Below are 24,538 nucleotides of genomic sequence, written 5' to 3'. Positions count from 1 at the left end.
GCTTGAGTACTAGAGAGGAAGGTGCCGGAGTCAAATTCCTTGTATGTGTCATACTTGGCCAATAAAGCTGATTCTGATTCTGATTCTGATTCTGATTTCAGTGCGGCATGCATATGTCCTGCCAATTTTAGTGAGGAGACAGTAAATATTGTGATTTTGGTGGGTATAAAAATGCATTTTATATACTTAACACTTACTTGTGTGTGCAGCTATGAACGCCTTAGCAGAGCTAAATGTTGATAGAAATAAAGGTTCTTTATCCAAAACCTTACTGTAAGGGGGCTGAACTTATAAACAATGAGTTGGTCAATTTTTTTTTCAATCCCAGATCTCTGCAAACTTATTTTTAGTAAAGTTGACAAAGACTCAGTTAGGGGCCCTACATTTATTTGATTAAATGCCATGTTAGAATTTACGTTGTACAAGTGTGTGTACAAAGCTAATGAAAATGTTGCTCTTGATAAATAATTTTCATTAATTTGTAAAAATATTTTCGGTGTCATGTTCATTTTTTAAATCTTCTTTTTGACAGTTTCGGTCTGCCATTAATAATAATTCTATTTATTTGATGTAAATTCTTTTGCAAGGGACGTATCCGTTGACTTTTCCGTGAGATAAGACTACACAAAATCCCAGAATGCATCACTCCTCATCCGTTCCAAGTTACAAAGCGTCCGCGCGCGGAACACTAGAGTCGACGTTGAAGTTCTCCCTTTGCAAAGATTGTCGAAATATTCTCGCTTAAAATTATAGAAATTCATTTTACGGTCGATGCGGGTTTATTTTAAATTTTAATACTAACACGTAGTCTCTGCAACCGCGGTTAAGCGTTTGAAACTCGCAGTGAAGCGACCGTTTCGCGGAGGGGGAATGTTGACGGTGTAACACCAGACTCCAGAGCAAGCCGCCTCTCGCATCTTTTCTCTCTCTCTGAGTTGTTCGTTTTAGCCGCAGTCTCCATCAAATTATTGACATTTTATTCAACGTAAATGAGTTGCAGAGGAGACAGCGACGATGGCAGCAGCGGTAAACGGAGAGTCGCTTATGTTTATAGCCGGGAGTACATCGAGACTTGCGACAGTTTGTCTAAAGTCCCAAACCGGGTGAGTTGGATTGGACTAGGGAAGCTAATGAGGAAGCAAGCTCGTTTTATCAAGTTGATATGTTTTGTATTTGTCTGAGTGGCTTTATTTGTGTTATTTCCAGGCGAGTATGGTCCACTCGCTCATAGAAGCCTATGGACTGCTCGAACATATGAGGTGAGTCGTTATTTGAGCTGTAGGTCCACAGACTGTACAGTACTTTTTTTTTTTTAAAGTCCTGTAGACATTTGTCTGGCAGTGTTGTTGCTATGGGGTTGAGGGGGTGTCTGGTCAGTTACAACGTTTGGGTGTCAGGTAACATCCACAAAAAAGCCAGGACAAAAGGTTTCCTTGCAGAGGATTCCATTAGAACAAGATCATCAATTGTCATTCAATTCACTGCGAGTAGTTTTAATGTTATGGCTGATCCGTGTAACTGTGTGTTGTATTGGATCTTGAAACCTACATTGCTTGTTGCGCAGCTTTATTTATGCATCTGGTAATGCACAGTGTAGTTGTACACTTGATATAAACGTATTGATTCTTTAATTTATGGCTATTTTTATTTCCTTAATTCAGATATAAAACTTCCCTTTGCACTTTCCGAATGAGCACTCACAGCTCGGCTCATTTTTCATTTCACAAATGGAAATATTTTCCACAATCCCTTCCCGTGGCTGCGGTTGTTATTTTGTTGATTTACTTCATGTTTGCAGTGGCCTCTCATTTATTATCCTCAGCCGTCTCTTACCCAGCAGCCGAGGCCGGCGGCAGTTTATTGTGGAAACTTGACTCACAGTCGGTGTTGTTTCCCCTGCTTCTCTCCAGCACCGTGAAACCTCGCATGGCCACTATCGAGGAAATGGCCAAATTCCACACAGACTCCTACCTGGAGCATCTTCACAAGATCAGCCAGGATGGGGATAACGATGACCCCCAGTCAGTCGACTACGGCCTGGGTGAGGATATTGGTTAACCTTTAATCACTTAATTTTACCCATTTGAAACGTCATACTATGTTAGGAAATCACTAGTGACAATTTAAAACCCGTCTTTCTCGGCTTGTGTCATATGTATGTTCCGGAAAATGTTCAGCTGTAGATTATAAAGATGCTCTACAAAGACTTTTCCACCATTTTTGTGTCTCAAAAGTGGCATTAAAACGGAAATAGAAGGATGAAGCGATAATAAACGCCCCTGTGTTTGTTGCCAGCAGGGGGCAGTGTAATACTAGACTAAAAGACATAGCCCAAAATTAAAAATGTCCTCAGAATATGTCTGAGTCATTGAGACAAAGTTTTAAAAACTCTGCTGACCTCGTCTCACCCCAAAGATCTCATCGTGGTTTGTTATTCTTGGACAGACCGACTGTAAGCCCATCCTTTTCCAAGGTTTACATTTCAGACTACTTGTTTTTATTTCCTTGACTCATTCTCTGTCTTTATCGCCCTCACTCCTCTTTGGCGTCAACCCTCTTCTTTTTGTCTTCAACTCATCCCTCTGTCACTTCCTCCTTTTGTGTTGTGCACACCTCTCTTGGGTTCATCCTCAATTGTTGTCACAAAGTTCTCCACCTTATTCCCGCACATTTCTCACTTTTATTCTTCTCTTTAAGTTGGCCATTGTCCTTCAAACACATCCTCCGTTTGTCCCAGTCCATCAGTTTTGTTCAAACGTTACATTTGTCTTACAAGGAAAAATAGGCGGAAAATAGATATCCTCACACAGTTTGAGTATCTTAAGTAAAGCACTGTAGTCTGTATAACATATGAGTTACATCTTCCACTGAGCATTTTCTTGCATCTCTCCTCCTCCAGGTTACGACTGTCCGGTGGTAGAGGGCATATTCGACTATGCGGCAGCTGTAGGGGGCGCTACACTGACAGCAGCTCAGTCTCTGCTGGACCAAAAGTGTGAAGTGGCCATCAACTGGGCAGGAGGGTGGCACCACGCCAAGAAGTAAGATCACCAGCTCGCACATCTCAATACTGTATCTACACCGTCTCCATGAAATATTCTGTATTTGTTTATTCAGGAAAATGAGCCAATATTACATATCTTTTAGTTAGAAAAGTAAGCGCACCTCTATGAAGATTCCGAGTTAATTTCATTGTCAAATTAGAGGCCATCTGGAGTGACTGTTGTTGGTCGACCACTCCTGTGGAGGGTAACGGTTGTCTTATACTGTATCTCCTCCATTTGTTCACACTCTGTCTGATTGTGGATTTGTGGATTCCAAACACTTTAGACATGCTTTTGTAACCTTTTCCAGTCTGACAAGCCTGATGTCTGTGCTATGACACACTTCCACTAACATGTGTTGTGAGGATCAGACTGTCATCCTTGATTTTCTTTTAAAGCAAACGGGCACTGAACAACTCCCAAGTCTGATTACATTGATTGGAAACACTTGTCTCTAATTTGGCCTGGAAATGAACTTGTAACCCGAGAGATGCTCTTATTTTTGCAACTCAGATATTTAATATTGGCTAATTTTCCCAAATAAACAAACACTTTCAGGACTTGTTAAAATCCGCTGATACGGCCCTTTATTCAGTCCTTTCAAGTGTCGCCAGTTAAGGTGGTTAAGCGCCTTAGGCTGCCCCAGCTTAGAAGCACAGGCCATGAGTAATCGTGGGGACACTCCGTCTGGGCCGGCTGCTTTGCCCGGACGGAGCCTCATTAGCTGTCCCATCACCTGAACCGAAGTGATGGTGATGGTGTAATGGGTGGCTACAAGCCACTCATGACCTTTGAGTAGTGACCTAAGGAATGGGATCACGGCTACAAGCAGCTGAAATGAGGTTCCTCCAGGGCTTATCCTCAGAGATAAGGTGACGTGCTTGGACATTCGGAGGAGGCTTGGAGTGAAGCCACTTGTTTCTTGGCGGAAAGAGGAGTCAGTTGGACTGGTTCAGGCATTGCTGGTCAGGTTGCCTGCTAGGTGATTTTCCAGCTGGGTGAAGACCCCAGGTAGATCCAGATTTTCTAACACAAATTACATAAAAATGATCTCATCTGGACTTGGAACTCTTTAGGATTACTCACAAGGAACTAAACTGTATTGCCAGGGAGAAGGACATCTGGAATACCGTGCTGAACAAGGAGTTTTGAGTTATACACAAGGCTATTACCGTGTTCCATGTTGACGTTAATAAATGAAGCATGTCGGGAGGAAAAAAGAACGTTACATCGGTTGCCTCATGTGGCCTGAAGGTGGGGCTATAAAGCAAAGCACAGAATTGCAATCATGTATTTTACTCCGTGCCTGTCTCTCTTCCAGGGATGAGGCTTCAGGTTTCTGTTACGTGAACGACGCCGTGCTGGGAATCCTGAAACTGAGAGAGAAATATGAGAGAGTCCTCTATGTGGACGTTGACCTGCATCATGGAGACGGTATGAACAACTCCAAGTGTAATTGTTTGGTTTGGAGGGGAAGGTTCAGCCCCATTAGTAGCATAACTTTCCTGACAGAAACTATTCCCATGATTCTCTCTCTCTCCAGGTGTGGAAGATGCATTCAGCTTCACGTCCAAAGTTATGACCGTCTCTCTGCACAAGTTCTCTCCTGGATTCTTCCCAGGTCAGTCCCTCCAGATGCTTCAGATCCAGTTAGCTTTAATAGGACTACCTGCATTGTGAGACGGAGCTAGATGAGTTTGTGTACGTTTAGGCACGGGTGATGTTTGCGATACCGGTTTGGGAAAAGGCCGCTGGTACGCCGTCAACGTCCCCCTGGAGGATGGCATCAAGGATGACCGGTACTACCAGGTTTTTACCAGGTAAGCACGGCCGCACACATACACTTACTGGAAAAATAACCCCCAGTCAGACTGGAAGGAAACATTTAGACGTGTTTACCTTAAAGGTCCCTGGGGAGAATCTCCATTTTCTCTTCTCTCGTGACCAACGAGATCAGAGGTCAGGGTCGTCCACAGAGGAGCACAAATGCGGTGTCAGCATTTTATCGAGGACACATCATCAGGGAAATCCTTCCATTGTGAGGGCTGAAACTGTCTGAAATTTCTTTGTCAGCGCATGTATAGTGCTACTCAATCTGTTGTTCTAAAGGGGTGTTTATGAAGCCACTGACATGGGCAAGCAAAACAGCTGTCTGTGATCAGCTCAGATACCTGACAATGATTTTTGATAATCTTTAAGAGAGATGGCATGGGTATTCCTAGTACAAGGCTTTTCTTTGATTTTTGGCAGTTTTGAAGCTAGCCAACCGCCGCTAAAACACAAGAGGACAAAGAAGTTTTGACGCTACAGGGTTTTGGTTTACCGTTGGTTTATGGCAGACGGAAAATCAGATAACCACAAAACACTGGCCTTGGCTGAAGCCTGATCCGAGCCCAGTCATTTTGAATACCAATCTCTTGAAACCTGCTGGGACATCCCCTAACTACGTCCTCCTCCTTTCACATATAGCCCACCATCGCCACGTCTTCATCGCCGTCTTCTTTTTTACAGCGTAATGCAGGAAGTGCGGGCGCAGTTCAACCCGGAGGCCATTGTGATGCAGCTGGGGGCCGACACCATGGCGGGTGACCCCATGTGCTCCTTCAACATGACCCCCGTGGGGGTGGGCAAGTGTCTGCAGTATGTCCTGCAGTGGCAACTACCTACGCTGCTGCTGGGAGGAGGTACGCTATACGTACATACGTAGTATTCTGCATGTGTGTGTTAATCAGTCATGCCATGCCATGCCATGCCATGCCATGTTTTGTAATGGTGTGAATTACCTGTGTTTAGTGTGTCGGTTTGTCTCGCAGCGTATTCACTCATGTGTATTAAAATACTGCAAATGACATGTAACATGTACTTTGTGTGTGTTTGTATTTGCTTTGAATGTCAGTGAGTCACACACACAGCGCTCTGTTCCAGACTCCTCAGCTCTTGGCCAGATGATAGCTACTAATTATACGACACAATGAAGCCATTTTACTCAACTACAATCCCACCTCTCTTCCTTTCTCTCCCTCCCTCTCTGTCCTACATACTTTCTCTCTCTCTCTCTCTCTGTTATATCCTCCTCTCTCGGTTCTTGTCATTCTCTTGATTTCACTCACTTTTATCCTCTTCATCCTTGACTCTCTCTGTGAGTCTTTTGTGTGTCAGAAAGAGTTTTCTGCTCAAACATTTTCTCATGTGTGTCCAAATTCTGGACTCCCAGACTTGTTCATTTATCCTTACGAGTGACTAGGTTAATTGAAATCAGACATACCACAATTTTAAACGTGCCTCCCCTTTCTGCCTCCTGCTCTCTCAACAGGAGGTTATAACTTGGCTAACACAGCCCGTTGTTGGACCTACCTGACGGCGGCAGTGCTGGGACAGACTCTCTCCTCTGAAATACCTGACCACGAGGTACGGCAGCACACACGGCCACAGTCCGCCCACATTTTCATATTCCCACATGAGCACAAGTGAGCTCATTCATTGTACTGTCACACACACAAACTCAAACACACCCCCTTGTGTCTGATGTCTGCTGAGTCACTCGGTCTAATCAAAGATGGCCGCCTGGTTCTCAATAAAGAGGTTTGTCCCCGGGTGAATCAGACAGGTAGTAGTGTTGACAACTCCTCTCCGTCTCACTCCATCTTATTTGGTAGTAAGGTCAAGTTTGTGGACTGTGTTGGAGGAATGCAAAGCACACATCGACTCCTTAAGGCCCAGGCACACCAATCAGACATTAAAGAACTAGCCACAACAAAGGCCGAGTGTGACGCCGCCTCACGTTGTCACTTTCTAGACCCAAACTTTGCACTTGAACACACTGCAAAACCTACAGCTAATGGCCAGCTGCTGTATATACATTCTACGCCTGCGTGAATGGAATGAAACTCTTCATACCACCAGGTGGCAGTAGTCTGCGTTCATCATTCAAAAAGGGAAACAGGAAGAGCTACTAGCAGCTGCGAGGCTAGAAAGCTAGGAAGAGCTAAAACTGTCGTACAGAACAGACCTCTCCTGAGTCATGCTGATCAGTTGGTCCAACGTCATTTATTCTAGGTGATCATGCTGTTGTGGAAATGTTTGTGGATTTGTATCGAGAGGAAGATGAAAAACAAGAGGAGCCTACTTTGTGCCCTTTGAACTTTTTGTTCACTGGTTCTTTGAGCTGAACAACCAATCAGAGAGATGTCTTCTAGTGAGGCTCGAATTCCACAGATACGGGCGATGCCATCTTGTGACTTTGGAGCCTGGGTCTGAGCAGTACTGTCTGAGTTACTAATCACTTGCGTTTATATTTGGTTAATACTGCAACCAGTTACAAAGAAATGTTGGCTTATACACTTCACTTATTTTTAAAAATTTTTTTTTTAAAGCAAACACCATTATGGATTCAAACTTGCTGACTACTGTAAGCCGACTTTTTTCCCCACAGAGTTTACATTGGACTGTTGTTTTAGCTGGCTAGTTTATTACACTAATTCACTGACAATCTCACAAAACAGGTTTAATTTACTGAAAAACTGCAAAGGTCCCTCAGATCCTTGAGGTTAGTTGCATGCATGAGGTGGAGCTAATGACCTATTCTGCAGCTAGCCACCGGGGGGACTTCCACATGCTCTGGCTTAACTTAGGTGGAGCTATCATGGTGTCAAGTCTATCTACAGTCTATGGTTCTGTCACAGATTCAAAATGCTGAACCGGCTGAAAAGCTGCGGTCAGAGGTCCGACTAGTGCCAACAATGCAGGACACACTGCCAGAATAAGACTGACCAACGACTGACCGGCAGCTTAGTGTATCATGGCCTGTATAAGGACTGAAGTCTGGTTTTATGCATGAATCGTCAAAACTAGATTCATTACTGTTGGATTAGGATCCTACCACAATACAAAACTGCAGTCTAAAAACTTAATATTAAAAGCTTGATAATGTTTTGTGTGTTTCAAATTTCTTCTGTTCCTTCAGAAATTTCTTTACAACATCTACTTTTCAGAGATTGTATGTAAAAACATTTAGCACATTTAGCAAATTTAGCACATTTAGCAAAGAAGGAAAACGTCCCAGTAATTTGTGTTGGTTAGAGACAGAACATGTGGCCGCGTCTTCTGATTTTTTTTATTTTTTTTTTTCCCATCATGCTAAGTGGTAAATCAAATAGACTCATCCTCTCTCCAAATAGAAATCAGTCGACCCATCTGTCCCTGTTGCTGCTGTAACTCACACACAAACACAAAGAGTCTCTTTCTCCAGCCGCCGATTTTTGGACCTTGTCTTGGTCAAATGTAATGAATAGCTGTGAGTGCCTGGGTGTGTGTGCGTTCGGGCCACGATGAAGGTAGCTCTTGTTTCTCCTCGTCAGCGTCCAGTGGCCCTAAATAGCCTTTGACCTCATTAAGGAGCACTCACTGAAAACAAAGCAACCATCAGTGCGGACAGCTGCTGTATATGTTGAAGACGATGAGACGCACATATTTCTCCTTTCAAATGAAAAAAGTATGAGCGCCGTAATGGCTTGATTTTGAACCTGCCTTTGTTTTCTTATTACATTTATTTAAGATATTTTTTCTGCAGAAGTCATAGCCCTACAGAACTTTACAGATATACATGTGTGTGTGTTTGTGAGTGTGTAATTGTGGGTCAGTCTGTGCCCGATAAGAGGGGCATTTATCCACGATGACCAAGCAAAGCCGAAGTTCCAGCGACACGGCGAACAAAACCTACCTTTGTACCCCCTCTGTGAGTGTGTGTGTCTCCTCCAAACCTCCAGCTCTACTGTAGACGAAAACCACATGAATACACACATTCATTACTGTCAGATAATGCAGTGGCCTGTTTTATTGCGCTCTCTATGCACTTCATTGTGTGATCAATTGCCATCGGTGCGGAGGAAACAGCTGTTACTCAAATGGGAGATGAGTGGAAGTGTTTGCTCTCATGGAACAGACTCAAGTAGAAGGAATATAAATGATTGTTTTTACTGAGCTGCTTTATTTCAAATATATATCCTTAAATAACTGAGCATCTCGGGTTTCATCCATCTAAAACCTATGTAATATGTAAATGAGGGATGTTCCAATCAAGTTTTTCTGCCTCCTCATCCAGTCCCAGTCGGTTAATATCGAGTATTGGCTGTTCTGGAATTTCCTTTCCTGGAGTTTCATAAAGGCTTTTCCTTGTATTCTCCTAGATCACATGTGCACTGTGTTGACTGTATTAAATCCAATAAATATTTCTTTCAAAGTTAATGTAGTGTAGAAAGGGTAGCTCGTACCTTGGCTCTAGAAAACCTGTGTTCTCCACGCCAAAAATGTTCCGGTCATCCAACGCTATAAACTCCCTAACCCTCTCTAGAATATTTTTCTCCTTGATGCTGTCTCCAGTAAACTTTTCTCTTCTTTTAAACGCAGTGATAGGGTTAGTTGTTGTTGTTTTGCATGAGTGGACCTCATGTATTCATAAAGTGTTGAATCAAGTTGGTAGTACTGAATGATGATCTCCTGCTGCCACCTCACCATTCATCTACATTGCACAATTTACAGATGGCTTACTGACTTCATTTTGTTTATGGCAAACCTAAAACAAATAACTACGAAGGATCGAGCTTGGCTGAAGCCTGATCCAATCATTTTAAAAATGTTTGGATTGGCCACCATATTGATCGATGCGTGGGAATGTTTATCAAAAAAGCCCTTAACGAAACAGAGACCCAGGCGCTTGAGAAACATGATGTTCATTTTATCCTGCAGAGGTCAGTAACATGCTTGGCAGATCTGCCAGAAACTGCCAGAATTGCAAAAGAAGTGGTTGACCAGTGAATTTAGTCTAATGGTTGGTTGGTGATCAGAGGCTGGGAGTTACAAAAAAGAACTCAACAGAGACTCCAGAGCAGATGCGAATCATGATGCTAATTGCTAGCATGGCGTCGCTAATTGCCAGTTCATTTACAAGTCATTTGAGATTGATTCTGCGCACACAGACCTATAAAACTAAACGACGTAGATTTATGTTGACATTGCGCTGTAAGTGGATGGAAGCAACCTTTAGCAGTGGTTAGCATCACAGCATGAAAGTATGAACCACATTGATGGATCGGGCTTATCAGTGACCCTCTTGGATAATACAGCTGTATTTTCAGTTACAATCAGCACAGGTCATTGAAGTTAAATTGTATTCAAGACTTTGTGTGCTATCAACAGATTAAATATAATAGACTGAAAGAATTATGGTTTGAAGCAGCCCTGCAGTGCAACACCCACATAGAATAATTAAAAATAGTAGTCTAAAGAACACAAACATTAGTCAGAGTTGGCCAGTCACATCGTCAATAGTGGTCACTGATTACTAGACAAAATATTACAGTGCAGATAACCGACACAATGGCTCCGCTTGTGTTTTTATAAGATATTGGAGTATAATACGCTTGACACAAGTGAAAGCGACATTTGTAGCTTGAGCCACCAGATTGGGAGTCGTTAACCCTCGCCGCTGACTTGTATTGTCTGTTAGCGGGGCAGTTGATCTTTGATTGACCCCACCATTGTGTGATAACGGCGGGGCATATCTGCGTGTGAATCGGAGGGCAACAATAAGGCGCGTGATAAGAATAGCCGCACAGGTCAACGGTTAGTTGGAGGTTCTGATTGGACGGGCACTGATTGTCTTTATAACCTACAGGTGACCCGTGCATTTTGACAATTTAAAAAAAAAAAAAAGTTAACATTGCTGGAAGATATGTTGATGAAGGTTCTCAGATGTCCAAGTCTTGTTGGCTTGGGATATTGCTGGAAGACTTCATTTTCAGGAATTCAGATCTGATTATGGAACCAAGTTATCTCATCATGTCTGTCGCTATTGAAATAATAATAACACTAAATGGATGATGAATAGTTGGTAGGGCACAAAAACTGATAAACTGGCTTTATCTGGCTCGCCACATAGCTCGCCTGAATTCCCCTCGTCTCAGGCCACAGTGACAGAAGTAAATACAAATGTGTGTCTGTCTCCGAGCCGCACAGGAAGGGAGGACGTCTCTGGTCCCAGATTGGCAGTGGGGAAGCGTCCCGCCTCTTCACTTCCTACTTCCTCTTTTTCCTGTCTGCAGCTACTTCCTGTCCTGCCCCTTGCTGCCGTCAAGGATGTGCTGGCTCCCAGAGTCACGGGCTCAATCACCGGAAACATCACCGGTCGGAGGGAAATTTGTTTAAAAAAAAAAAAATAATAAATTCATGAAAATGAGCTTAAAGATGTTGATTTTAACATTATTTTGTTCGATCTTTGCCATTTTAACTGCTGCAGATGAAGATGATGATTTGACAGGCAGTATGATCGTGACAGGGAAGATGATTGGTGAATGTTGGGTGCATCAGATGTGAACTGTAAGAATTAGTTTCCTTTTTCACTTCAGTGTCTGTTTTTATGCCCGTTTGTGTTTCAAGTTCATGGACAGGCTCGATCCTAGAAGATCATCATGCACTTTATCTTCATTTTTTTGAAAACATCTCATCCCATTAGATGAGATGTTTTCAAAAGCATTCTAAAAACTATTTCTCTGATTCAGTTCTTTTAAATCCACTATTCCTTGTTCACTTTTCACTTTCCACATGTCTTTTAAGCATATAAATAATATTTGTGTGATACCATGCCTTTAAATGAAAACTGTCAAATGGACTAAAAGAAGATGGATTGATGAAAAGAAGGTAGAGCGGAGGGTTGAGAGAGAGTCCAGATGCAGAGAGGCGTACGTGCACTATGTGACAGTGGTTGGGGCATCGGCCCTTTTTTTTTCCCAACCCTTGTTGAAAACATTTATTAGATAGCGGCTCGATAGCAGACGGAGTCCATTTGTTTTCCGAGACGTTTTCCCCTCCGCTGTGCAGCTCGGCGTCCTTCATAGCTGGAGATCCTGCTGATCGTTGTAAAAACAAACACGTACACACAAAACACTGCTCCCCACAGATGGGGTGGTGCGCACTAAGAAATACTCAAACTTTCTCACAGGCATGTACCGTACATGTTACTCACACACACAAATATGCACAGATATCAGTGGAAAAAAAATATTTTAATGGGTTACTAAACACTTCAAAATCTCTACAAAAAAAACATGCCTTTTTAAGACCTAAACACAGCTTTATGGGAGATTGACAAACTCATTAAATCTCAACTAGAGTTTGACTCCAGGGTCAAGTAGAAGAAGGTTCTTTTGTCTGATGAGGGGAAAAAATAAATCTATTTTTTAGGCATTAGACGCGACACTATGTTTTCATACCAGTCAAAACTTTGGATACATCTTCTCTTTCAATTTTGTGGAGTTTTGTAGTAAACTGTGCCAAACAAACCAGAATCATTTTTATATTTTTCAAAGTAGCCACCTTAGTCAGCCTCATCAGGTAGTGACCTGGAATTGTTAACACTCTTAAAGGAGGTGTTGAGCAGTTGTTGGCACCTTTGCTTTCACTCTGCAGCCCAACTCATCCCAAACCACCTCTGTTGGGTTTAGGTCAAGTGTTTAAGGAGGCCAGGTCACCTCTCTTTCTTGGTAAAATAGCCCTTATACTGTCTGGAGGTGTGTTTGGAGTCGTTGTCCTGTTGATGGTCCCACTAATAGGCGGTTTAGACTTCTGTGTTAATTTGACGCCATAGCAATGGCAACAGCGCAGAACATACGCAGACCCTAACGGCGTAGCTGACATGCACCTGCCAAGAAATTTAACTGTACCCCACAGCGACACAGACTGCAAGAGCTGTGATTGGTCCGCTTGGTAGTAGCGTGTTTCTGCTTTAGTAATTGCGGCTGCTTCTCCATCTCCGCACACATCAAGGAACGGTTAACTGAGGAGGTTTGGAGATTCATCTTTGCTGAAATTTCAGTGAAAGTTTCAGTTGCCATTGTTGAAAGTGAAGCAGGAAGTAGAAACAAAAATGAACCCAACTGGCTAAAAATACACAGCGCCAACTAGCGTTTGGGTGGCGTTGTTACAGAACCAGTCGGACTGACGAGCACACAGGTATAACTGGCTCGCAGCGGCATGGGCTACGTGCGTAGGTTATGCCATCTATGTCCAGCAGAGGTGTAAACTGCACTTAAGTTTAAAAATCACATGGGATGGCACGTCACTTTAGAATGCTGTGATGGCCGTGCTGGTTAAATGTGCCTTGAATTTGGAATAAATCCCCAAGAGTGTCACCAGCGTAGCGCCATCATACCTCATTCTTTATAGTTCACGGTGGAAACCACAAATATAGAAACCATACGCTCGCGTTTTCTTCGTTTCACATAGACATGGTCTAATATCCACTGATTGTGTTTCTTAGTGCTAGTAATTCTCTTCTTCTAATGGCCTCCTTGTTGCAGAGCGACCATGAAGGCCTGACTTATTATGAAGCGTTTATGTCTCTAATCAGAGGTACTATGAATTTGGAGTTTTTGAGACTGGTAACTCTAATGAACACCGTTTGATGGTTTTCACAACTGCACTTAAGGACGCATTCAAAAATCTTGAAATTTCCCGCATTGACTGGCCTTCGTGTCTTAAAGTAATGATGGTCTGTCATGTCCAAGTAGGTGGCTACTTATCTAAAATATAAAACACGGTTTGTTAAACACTTTTTTGTTTGTATTCCATCATGTCTTCATTATGAATCTATAATGTAGAAATAAAAAAACAAATCAAAAAGAAAGAGCGAGAAGCCCAAACATTTCCCAACTACTGTATGTAATCTAATCAGTTTACATTCTATATTTCTAATTAAGTGACATTTCTTTGAGTTTTTGTTTATTTTAAATGCCCATGATTTAATTTATAAAAGCAATAAAAGGAGAAAACATGAACAAGAGGGTAAATATTTTTTAAAGGCACATTCACTAAAATAACTGCCATGCTCTTTCTAATATTGTCACTATGCCTATAGTAATACAATAAGTCGTTTTCTTTGTCAAGTACTGAGTTTAATCAAATTAAACATGGACTACGATAATTAACAAATACATAATAAAAAACTCCATTGTACTCTTATCAAATACAGCGAAATAAAGACATTACATGCAGTGTTCCCTTCTCCAAGGCCACTGTTTCCTTTACAAATAAGCTCATGCGAACAGTGAGTGATGGGCAGAGGGTCCCATGTTAAGGACCACGGTAAATAACCAGAGACCTTTCACTATTTATCTCCCCGAGTGTCTCTGGCCTAGACGCCGAAGCCAGCCAGCGGCTATTTTTTTTTGTCTCTTGACCTTGCCCAAATGACGTAGATGCGCTCCATCACTGGATCATGCGCTGATATTTTTTTATCACGCATCATTTTTGCTCTCACACCCGCTCGCTTTGTGGAATAGAAATACAGGAAAATTGTGCGGAAATATGTTTAGAGTGCACTTTTCTTTTCCCCTTTCTCCTCTCCATGGCCATCCAAGCCAAACACGCCACCAGCATGAGGCTATGTGTGTGTTGCGTGTGTGTGAATTGTGTGTTTTCGTGTGTTGCTGGACAGCAGGAGACAGAGCACTGGGTTCATGGGAATACAATGTGTGTGTGTTAAGTAACCGCTCTCACATTGAGACCGGAGGTAAGACACAGAAACTCATCGCAGCTAATTGGAAACAGACATTTCAGCTTTTACCTTTTGGATGCGCGTACGCACACAAGCGAATATCTCACTGAGCGCGCATGTACTTTCTTTGCTATGCACACTAGCACACATTCCCTCTATCTGACTCACACACACACAGGCACAGGCCTATTAAGCAAAGACAGAGTAGTCTTTGTCTTCAAATAAACAAAAGTATACTCCTGCTGCATGTTGGCTCGGTTCAGCTGTGTGTACATCTGCTCCGGCCTGCGTGGGTGTTGCAAGCAGATCTTCTGAAGTCTTCTCTAATGAAGTCTATCTAATCCACTAAAGGGTTCAAAACAAGGTGTCTCAGTGTAGAAATCATTACAGGATTGAGTTCGTCAGCTTAATGGGAGATTAAAGGTGAATGTTTGTAGAGTGTTTACAGCCTTCAAGTCAGAAACATACATTAAAAAAATCAATTTTACATCACTCTTGTCATTAATCTAGCTAAAAAACACTGGCTCTGTTAAGGGTTGCTGCAGTCCCTCCCTATCTTTTACTGTAATGTGAGTATGTCTGATTGCTAGTCAAGCAAACAAGCACTTTTCCATGATTTCCTGATATTATTTATCTTTTCAATCCCTCAGCCCTTACGGTGAAGACCCATGGAGTACAGAAATGAATCCCCTTTTCCTCGACTTCTTTTGTTTTATTCCTCAGTCACCTTGGCTCTGCCAGCTTGTTCTGCTGAGCCTTTACGGTGTCCAAGGCTTTCACAACAGTCGCTGCAAACGGACTGACGCACTTGTGGTCAGGCCTGGCCGCGGAGTTTGTTTTGCTCTCATGGCACAGAGTCATGGCCCCACAAATTCCCTGAAAATAAGTTTTTCAAGCCGATGTGCTCTGGCATTAACTTCTGCCTGAACCCGTGCTCTGGATTTCCACCTGTTTCTTTTTTTGTGTTGGCTGCGGTCTGACTCCTGCATGAAATGCCAGGAGTCTTTGGTATTTGCTGAAATCATCCCCAAGTTTTTTTTTTTTTTTTTTTTGTTCTTGTTGGTGAGGCCCAGGCTGACTTTAAGTTGAGGTTTGACTGATTTGTGGTTCCTCTTCTGTGTTCTGCATTACATTTTCTTTCTGTACATGAACCCGACTAGACCGTCTCATACATTTGTTTGTGTTAATGCAACCCCCAGACAACACACTGAGTTCACAAAATATAAATACCATGTGTCCATCTGAGCGCTCTGATCTGTTTCTTTGCTCCAGGGATGGCAATGTCTGTCTGTTAATCACTTTGGTACAGACTGAAATATGTCAACAAATACTGGACAGATTGCCATGAAATTCTGTACAGATATCCACAGTGCCCAGAGGGTGAATCCTTAAAAACCACCATGATGTTCACATTTGTGGTTTTATGTGGAAAAAGTGGATTATTGTTCATCTGTAGGTGAAATTATCTGCAGACATTCCTGTTCTTTTCAGGATAAATTGAATTAACTTTGGTGAACCACTGACCTTTCCTGTGTATTACATTGTCTTTAATGCTAATTGGTATTTGCTAGAATGCTAACATGCTAAACTTGCATTTATCAGTGTGGGCCTGTTCAGACCTGGTATTAACAAGCCTCCTGTTCAGCTCTTACGAAACATGTCTCCACATGCGTCTCAAGCGACCACTCTAGATACCATCTCAGTTTCACGCTTTGTATGCAAATTAGCATCAACATCATTTGCGTAGTAGAAAATTGTGGAACTAGATCTCCGCCTACTATTGTTTCGGAACAATAAACAGCGCTGTTTGCTGTGTGCACGCCTTGACGTGGGGTGTACACAAATTGCGGAACATAATGGGTTCTAAGTGTCTCTCACTCACTGAAAGCACACATGCTAAGTTATTATTTATTTACCTTCGCTCTGATTTTATTTTATTTTAGAGACCTGCTCAAAGCTCAGATTATAACTCGAACCATGGAAGCGTCCATATTGACCGTAATTTTACCGCTGTGCTGTTTGCTGCAGCACTGAAAGAAAAACACTGGTCATTATTGAAGTCAGTGTAATTTAACTCTACAGAAGTACTTACCAATATTCAATAATTAAAAATATAAATATAATAATTAATATATTAAATAATATTTGTTTTTTTGTTTTGTTTTTTCTGAACGAATGACACAAAATTGAGTAGACGGTCCATCAATGTGGCCCAGGATATATTGTGTGTTCACACTACTAAAGAGACATGGTCACCTCCAAATGTTGTCCAAGTGATGCGTCTGAACGGGGCCACTGACGTTGTTAGCATTTTGCTCTATAGCAAGAGACTTTTTGTCTCCTAGCTTAGTCAAAAAGGAAATTTTAAATGTGTACTATCAACTATAATACTGTGTCAATCTACATATCTATATATAAATATATATATATAGATATATATAGAGATATGTAATGCAAGATACGACAAGAAAGATCAATTAAAGAAATGACAAAGAGTAGGTTGGTTGAGGTTTTCTGCAAAAAAGAAAAATTTGATGCTCGAGGTTTTGAAGGGATTCAGTTTTTTTTATTTTCTCTTTTAACAACTGCATTCAATTTATTTAATACTTTTGCTCAAAGAAACAACTCCTGAGAGCCTGTGTAAATATTTATCACAGTCGGTTCCACAGCCCAGTTCTTCCAAACAGAACCTGAATTTTCCAGGAAAGCAGCTGCAGTCCTTAATAAAAGAGACAAAGAGGAGAACGTGTACTTTGGCGCTGCGATGCGGTGACTGTGTGCAAGTTGTGATGCATGAAAAGGTTGACAGGGAATAGGAAAACAGAGGCATTAATTTAAAAAATTTTGACGGGCTCCTTCTGCGTTTTAGTTTTTCACAGAATATGGACCAGACTACTCGCTGGAGATCAGCCCGAGCTGCCGACCAGACCGCAACGACACCAAACACCTGGACCAGGTCATCAGCACCATCAAAGGTGTGTGAGTATAGTGTCTGTGTTTGGGCTGATTCACAGGTGCATTTGTTTGTGTGACGCTTAAGCAGGTGTGTGTTTGTGTTGTATTGAACCCTCATTCACCTTTAAACCTTCCGTCTCAGCATGGCTCTTTGAATCTGCAGTTCCATGTGTCTGTTCTGGTTTCTATACGTCTCTGTGGGATAGGAGTATGGCTTGTTTCTTTGTCTGTCTTTACTTTCCTCCTTGTGGCGCTTAACATCCTTTTGTGTGACCCCTGCTCTGTTAACCACAGCCTTCCATTCTGTCTGGGTCTTGATACATGTGATGGTGTTCTGTTTGCATCTCTCTATATGTGTCTTTGTGTTTGTATGTTCATCTTCGAGTGCATCCGTGTGTGCAGACATGTGGTCGTGTCTAAAGCCGAGCCTTTGGTCTCGGCGCTGACAGCCCACAGTTCCCAGGAGAAATCCTCCGGCAGGGTTGAAACTCAGGCGAAAAGTTGAGCGGCGGGAGAATTATTGTAAAGGAGGTGAGGTCAGGAACGACCGGGGAGCATGTCTGTGAGTCGAGTTCATTTTACGATCATCAGGCGGTGTACGGCCTCAATTTTGAGAGAAATTGAAATCCAAATTGTGGAAGAACTGTGAACTGCACAGACCAACAGGATATCCTTCTTCCCTTCCCTCCGTCAGTGAAATGTTATATTTGACGCAGCTAAACGGTCCATGGAAGAAAAATATCATTCCCGAATGTGGTCACATCGTTGTTTTCTGTGGATTTAGTGTTGATTTTTTTCACGTACCATCAGTAACAGTTCAAATTGTTCGCCAGAGCAAACACTAAGGCAAGGGCTTAGAGTTGAAACTGGCTTTATATTAACACAATTAAAACAACTTCATTTTCATATTCAGGGCATTATTGTAAGCCTTTTTTTGCCAGGAAATGTTGCGCTTTTTTAGCTTCTTTAATCATTGGGAAGCGGTGCATAGCTTAGTGGTTACTGTGGTCATAATTGCTGAGGAAGAAGAGATTCTTTGTTAACTTTAACTTGGATATTTTTGCCTTTTGCCTTTATTGGATAGATATATTGATGGAGAGAGACGGTAAGAAATGGGGAAGGGACTTTCTCTCATTCAAAGAGCTTCGTTTGACAATCAGGATCTTTCTAGATTTGGTCCATGTTGATGTTCAGGTCCATCCATCATCTATTACTGCTTATCTTGTAGAGGATCAGGGGGGGCTAGTGCCTATCCCAGGTAGCATTGGGCAAGAGGACAGGTCACCAGTCCATTACAGGGCTAGAGACAAACAACTACGCACACTCAAATGTACACTACAGCCAATTGACTTTCACAACATAGTTGATCTTTTTTGCAGTTAAGTCTTTGGTTCCCTCAAGTATAACGCAGCCATCTGCTTGTAGACGTGTAATGATTAAATGGAATTTTCAAAGCTGCTATACGGAAAACCAGTTAATATATCATTCATTCATTCATTCATTCATTCATTCTTCTTCTGTAACCGCTTGTTCCTGTGAAGGGTCGCGGGGGGGCTAGGGTCTATCCCAGCTGACATCGGTCGAGAGGCGGGCTACACCCTGGACAGGTCTCCAGTCCATCGCAGGGCTAACACAGAGAGACAGACAACCATTCACACTCACATTCACACCTACGGCCAATTTAGAATCACCAATGAACCTAAAGAGCATGTCTTTGGACGGTGGGAGGAAGCTGGAGTACCTGGAGAGAACCCACGCAGACACAGGGAGAACATGCAAACTCCACACAGACAAAATTAATCATCGAAACTTATATAGCAACCTCAGAGTAAGTTGGATGTGACCGAAAGTTATTTTCTTGGCGTTGATACCTTACGGTCAAGAAGTCTTGTTTTATTGTCCAAATGCTACATGGTGGAAATGTTGTCGTCAGATCTATTCACTGGGGAGGAAGGTTGAAAAGCTCCATTTCATTGGTGGAAAACTTGGACTCAGTTTGAATGGAAAGCCAGAACGGAGGGAAGAACGTGTGTTCTCAAATTGTAGCTGTGGTAGACTGGACATGGTATCAATTACTGTGGCAACGGAGACTTTATGCATTCAAACAAGTCCTCCTACTTTAGCAAATGACAAAAAGCCTGTTGGGTGTAGAGTGAATTAATCTAAACGGCATTAAATCTGAAAAGGTCGCCTCAAATCAGGGGAGCAGGAGTTTATTTGACGATGTTCATTTGGTCTGTTTTGGTCGCATTAAATCATCACAACCGGAGGGGTTGAAAGTATCGCTGGTCTCCAGTCATACGGCTTTTATTAGGGGCAACAGAGGGAACCGGTGGATGGACGGATGAATGGAGAGAATAAAAGGGAGGAGAAATGAATTGCAGACAAGCCAAAGATGAAGAGAAAATGGGGGGAAATGTATGTTTTGGCTGCCGTGTCCCATCTGTCTCTTCTGTCTCTTATCATAACTCATCACTGATGAGAGGAAATCTTAAAATCAAGCGTGTACATTAATAGAATCTTTAGTTAAAGATAGGATGTGTTTCATTTTAGAGCTGCCACTCCACTTAAAACAACCGGCAAAGGACTGGATGAGGTGTATCCTGCTGACACTGTGCCTGTCAGTTTAAACCAGTGTTACAGTTTCACACCTAACCCTTGAGTACATGTAAGAAACGACTTTATAAACCTCTTTTATAATGTGAAGTAGATCGTCTTTACCTTTCTTTTTTCTTCTTTCATTGACATTTTAGCCATGGTTTTAATCTGTCACATACGTTTAAAGTCCCCTCTCTTTCTTTCCTTTACAACCTCTGCTCTCCGTCATTTCAAATTTGGTCGGAGAGCACTTCCCTGAACCATTTACCACACAACCTGCAAGACATCAAAATCTCAATGAGAAGTCAGTAAATTATAATTTTAAATATTTGAGGTTGTCTTTTGTTTCTGATCAAAGAAAGAAACACAAACTTAACTAATGCGCGCACACGAACACTGAGTAGGAATAAACTATAACGCACACCTCTAGGCAAACATATCCATATGACATCATTGGGTTGGATAAGTGTTTCTCTGGTTTGGAACCAAGTGCCGCTTATAAACATTGGTTTCCCTGAGAAACCGGGCAGTGTGAGAGTGTGTATATATATATTTATGTGTGTGTGTGCCCACATCTGTTCTGTCTGCTGGTATGAATGGACTTAAAAGATTTCAATCTTGAAGTGGTAATCTCCAAAATCCGCTCTCTTTTCATTTGTATCCTGCATTATATCCCTAGCCCATATCTTAAGCTAATACCATACATATGTATCATGCAAAGTTTGTGCTCACTTCACATCTGTTAATGTATAAGATGCCATTTTACACATATAGGAAGTTATGCAAGGCATGCATATAGTTTTGCAGTGGGTAGAAAATGGAGCGGTGACTTTGCACAACTTAGATCTTTACAGAGGTCGCTCTCGATGCCCAACTCTTGTATATTTCCCCCCCTAAATGTTTCAGGGTGAAACCAGCAGAACATAAAGTTAGCTCTTCTTGCCATCATCGCTGTCTATTTGATAATAAAATATCATGCACGTATCTGGGTTTACCAGACAAAGCCAGCATTCCCCGATGGTAAATTTGGTGGTAGGAACCGCCTATGACTACCTGGGTGGTTCCTACCACCAAATTTACCATTGGGGAATTTCCTTGTGGTAAATGTTTGGGAAACTCTGTTTGCATGAAATGTCAAGCAACTGTATGAATCACTCCCACTGGTCATCGCGTCACCTCGAAGTTGGCATTAGTTCTAGTTAGCACTCACACACTAAAAGTGTAATATGCTAAAAGTAGAATCCTAACCATGAGCATTGCAAAACAGAGAGTCTTTAGCATTTAAACATACAACCGTTTCGTCAATGTGGAAATTAAGTAGGAGTTGTGTTAGTATGCTAACATGCTAATATTCGCAAGTTATGTGAGAATTTAACAGGGACTTTTGACCTGCTGATGACAAGCCAGTTGAAGTCATTTTAATTAGTGGCAGACTCTTAATTGGCTAGACAATGTATTACCTCCAGACTCACACCGCTAGCATGGCTAAAAAGTCATTTAAAAGCCTTTACTCTCAAGTCTACAGGAATAATAACAGTAATAAAACCCGACACGTATTCGCCACACACTCCAGAAACATGTCGGCTTTTATTATTGTCATAAACCGTCCAGTTTCATTAAACATGTATGGCAGAGGAAACAAATGGGACGCAACATGGCAAGTGTTAAAGGCATTAGAGTTATTCAGTCTTTCCTGTTGTTTCTCTCTCACACACACTCTCACACGCTGAGACTTCATTAATTAAAATGTGATTTTTATTGGGTGATTGTTAGAGGCTGCCTCAGCTGTCTGACTGTTTGTGCATTCACAGCTCTGTGTTTACGAGGCCGGTAGCGTGATTTCCCCGGAGGATTCTCGTCTTTTGGTGTGCGTTCAGTGTTATCAGTGTGAAGTCGGTGTGTAAACTACCAAGTCTTTCCGTGTGACCGCGTCTTATCCGCGTGTGTCAGCAGGGAAACACTGCAGCATCTTTATATCCTGCTGCTCATTAATTCTCCTCTTTGCTGACAAGATGCTTGTCATGGACACAAATAAAATACTGCATTCAAAGATCTACACCCCAGACATGAAGCCTGCTCATAGAAGAGATCTGTACACGTCTATGACAGTCACACACACATACGCAGTGCATACCCACCCACGGACTCTGTGATGGATTAAGCTTTGTAGGTAGTAAATATCAGAGGGCCCCATGGAGGCTCGTCATTTTACCAGAGCTTCTACATCTGGACAGAAAAAAACAAGCAGAGGGATGGATAGAAGGGTTAAAAAGAAGATGAAAAAGTCGGAAACTGTTGCATTATTATTATTATTTTTTCAGATATCCATGAAACCAAACTGAAACGAGGGCAACTGGACTTGTAGGGCCACTGCAAGAGCGTCAAACGTCTTCAAGGAACCCTTGATGTACAGTTTCAGTTTGGTTTTTGGATACACTGAACCTTCAAAGACGCAATTTTCATATAAATGTTAAATCGGTAAAATTTCATGGTGATATCTTTAGTACATTGGACAAATTTAGGATTAGAGACATGACAACTAGCCTGGCATAGCTAGTTTAAAGTCTTATCACAATATAAGTCTAGTTAACACTCCGTTTTTGATTTCATTATGGGGCATGTTTCAGTTGATACAGAGAAAATAATCCGTCTGCACACATTTAGATAGTCCTACAACCAATCAGCAATTAAGCAACCAAGGCATTCTCAACAAAAAATCCATAACTGTGCTTAATTGTTCGTACTTTAAGTGTATTTCTCTATCAATATCTTTTACAACAGACGTAATTGTGGACTCACTTAAACTCGCTGTAAACAAATCCAACCCAACAGTGCCCAAAGTATTTGATTAACCAGCAGATGGTTGCAGGAGCATAATCAGTTCCCAACAGCGCCACCCCAGACCAACTTTCCACCACAATAATTTGCGGTCTTGTCTTCCAGGCTAGGGGCCAGCTACATCATACACCAAAACACTAAAATGAGTCACGAGGCTGTATTTTCTTTGCCTCTGTTGACCTGCACACCACGTAAAGAATCACAAACATTTCAATGTATTCACAGAGGTCACAGAACGATCGGCACTGGCAACTGTTTATTTTCTCTTTCGATAAAAAACGTTGTCGTCACTGCAGCCTGAGCATGACAGGACTCCACTGACAGCTCCACAATGGCCAACAAACAGGACATCCTCCCTCACTGCGTCAGGGCAATTACTCATCCACCGATGTGAACCGTGTTTGTGTGTGTTTATTTTGCTCAATCGGGCCATTTAACGCAAGGAAAGGCTAACAACATCTATTATCTCTAAAGTAAACCGTCGACTAGACCTCATAGTGTAGCTATTGTGTCAAAAAGCTTGCAGTGTGTGTGTGACATGGGAACCATGCAAATGAACTGTTGCTTATTGTTGTCATTTCCATATCCCTCTTTTGCATGCTTGTATTTCTACGGGAGTGATGGGTCTCACCTCAGCCAGATGTTGTTTTGCATTTTCATTGGCACAAGTGTGTGTTTGTGTGTCCTCTCCATTTTTAGTTTCTCCTGGTGTCTAATGTGTGTATTTAGCTGAACCTAATGTGATGAATTTGACCCCTTTTCTTCTTGGTCCACTTTGTGTGCTGTGTTTTCACCAATCTAACCCCCCACCCCCCCACCCCCCTTTCCGTCTCTCCCTCTCTCTCTCTGTTGTTTACAGGGAATTTAAAGAATGTGGTTTAGGAGTCGGCAACCTCAACTCGGCACTGAGACACACACTCACATACACCATGTTTCCAAACCAGGTCGACTCTCTGCGGCTTTAATGAAGACAATATGGAGCGGACCCCTTCGGCCCCGAGGCACGGAGCGAACAAGGGAGGGGAAAAGAGAAACAGAGAGAGGGTTTTGGAAAACATTAGCTGAGTGTTTCCAGAGGAAAACAGTTTAATAAGGGTGGGTAGGGTGGGTGGGTGGGGGTGATGCTGTCCACTGTTTTTAATTTGTTTTTTTGTTAAAGGTATGCGTGTTTGAATGAGAGAGTTTATAGTTATGTAAAACAGGATTACAGCAGCGCACTCCGACTGGTATTGAGGGATGCGGCCGTCAGGACGTGTTCGACTAAATGGAAAAACAGATTTTTCTGGAGTCTGGTTTCACAGTCTCTCCGGTCCCACTGTGATTTCAGCCCCTTGAGGACACATAAGCACTAAAACAGACAAACAGACGCGTTTCCCCAAAATCTCGGTTTCCGAACAAGGTCCGTAAAGTGCTGAAAAGCATGTAAAATATCTTGAGAAACTTGTAGAGTTTACAAACAGGCGGCCCGGCAAAGTTGGTTTTGAGCCCAAATTAAACATCAGGATGGAGTTTACAATTTAAATGGAAATTATGCAGTTAAAAAGTATTTTTTTTG

The 24,538-nt window shown here is 42.1% G+C and overlaps 1 protein-coding gene across 1 annotated transcript; it reads left to right on the top strand.

Annotated features, from left to right (window-relative positions):
* Positions 1–633: 633 nt before the first annotated feature.
* hdac8 (histone deacetylase 8) lies at positions 634–24,068 on the top strand. Its single transcript, XM_084552403.1, has 11 exons — positions 634–1,103; positions 1,207–1,259; positions 1,911–2,041; positions 2,900–3,041; positions 4,366–4,478; positions 4,588–4,665; positions 4,756–4,864; positions 5,556–5,728; positions 6,358–6,452; positions 17,462–17,567; positions 23,843–24,068. The coding sequence occupies exons 1-11, from the start codon at positions 990–992 to the stop codon at positions 23,863–23,865; spliced, it is 1,137 nt and encodes a 378-aa protein (XP_084408529.1). The 5' UTR covers positions 634–989; the 3' UTR covers positions 23,866–24,068.
* The last annotated feature ends 470 nt before the right edge of the window (positions 24,069–24,538 follow it).

The sequence above is a fragment of the Chelon labrosus genome (assembly GCF_963514085.1).
Source record: "Chelon labrosus genome assembly, chromosome: 1".
Lineage (NCBI taxonomy): Eukaryota > Metazoa > Chordata > Actinopteri > Mugiliformes > Mugilidae > Chelon > Chelon labrosus.
Note: the sequence above shows the minus strand (reverse complement) of the source record. Positions and strands in the feature narration are given on the sequence as shown.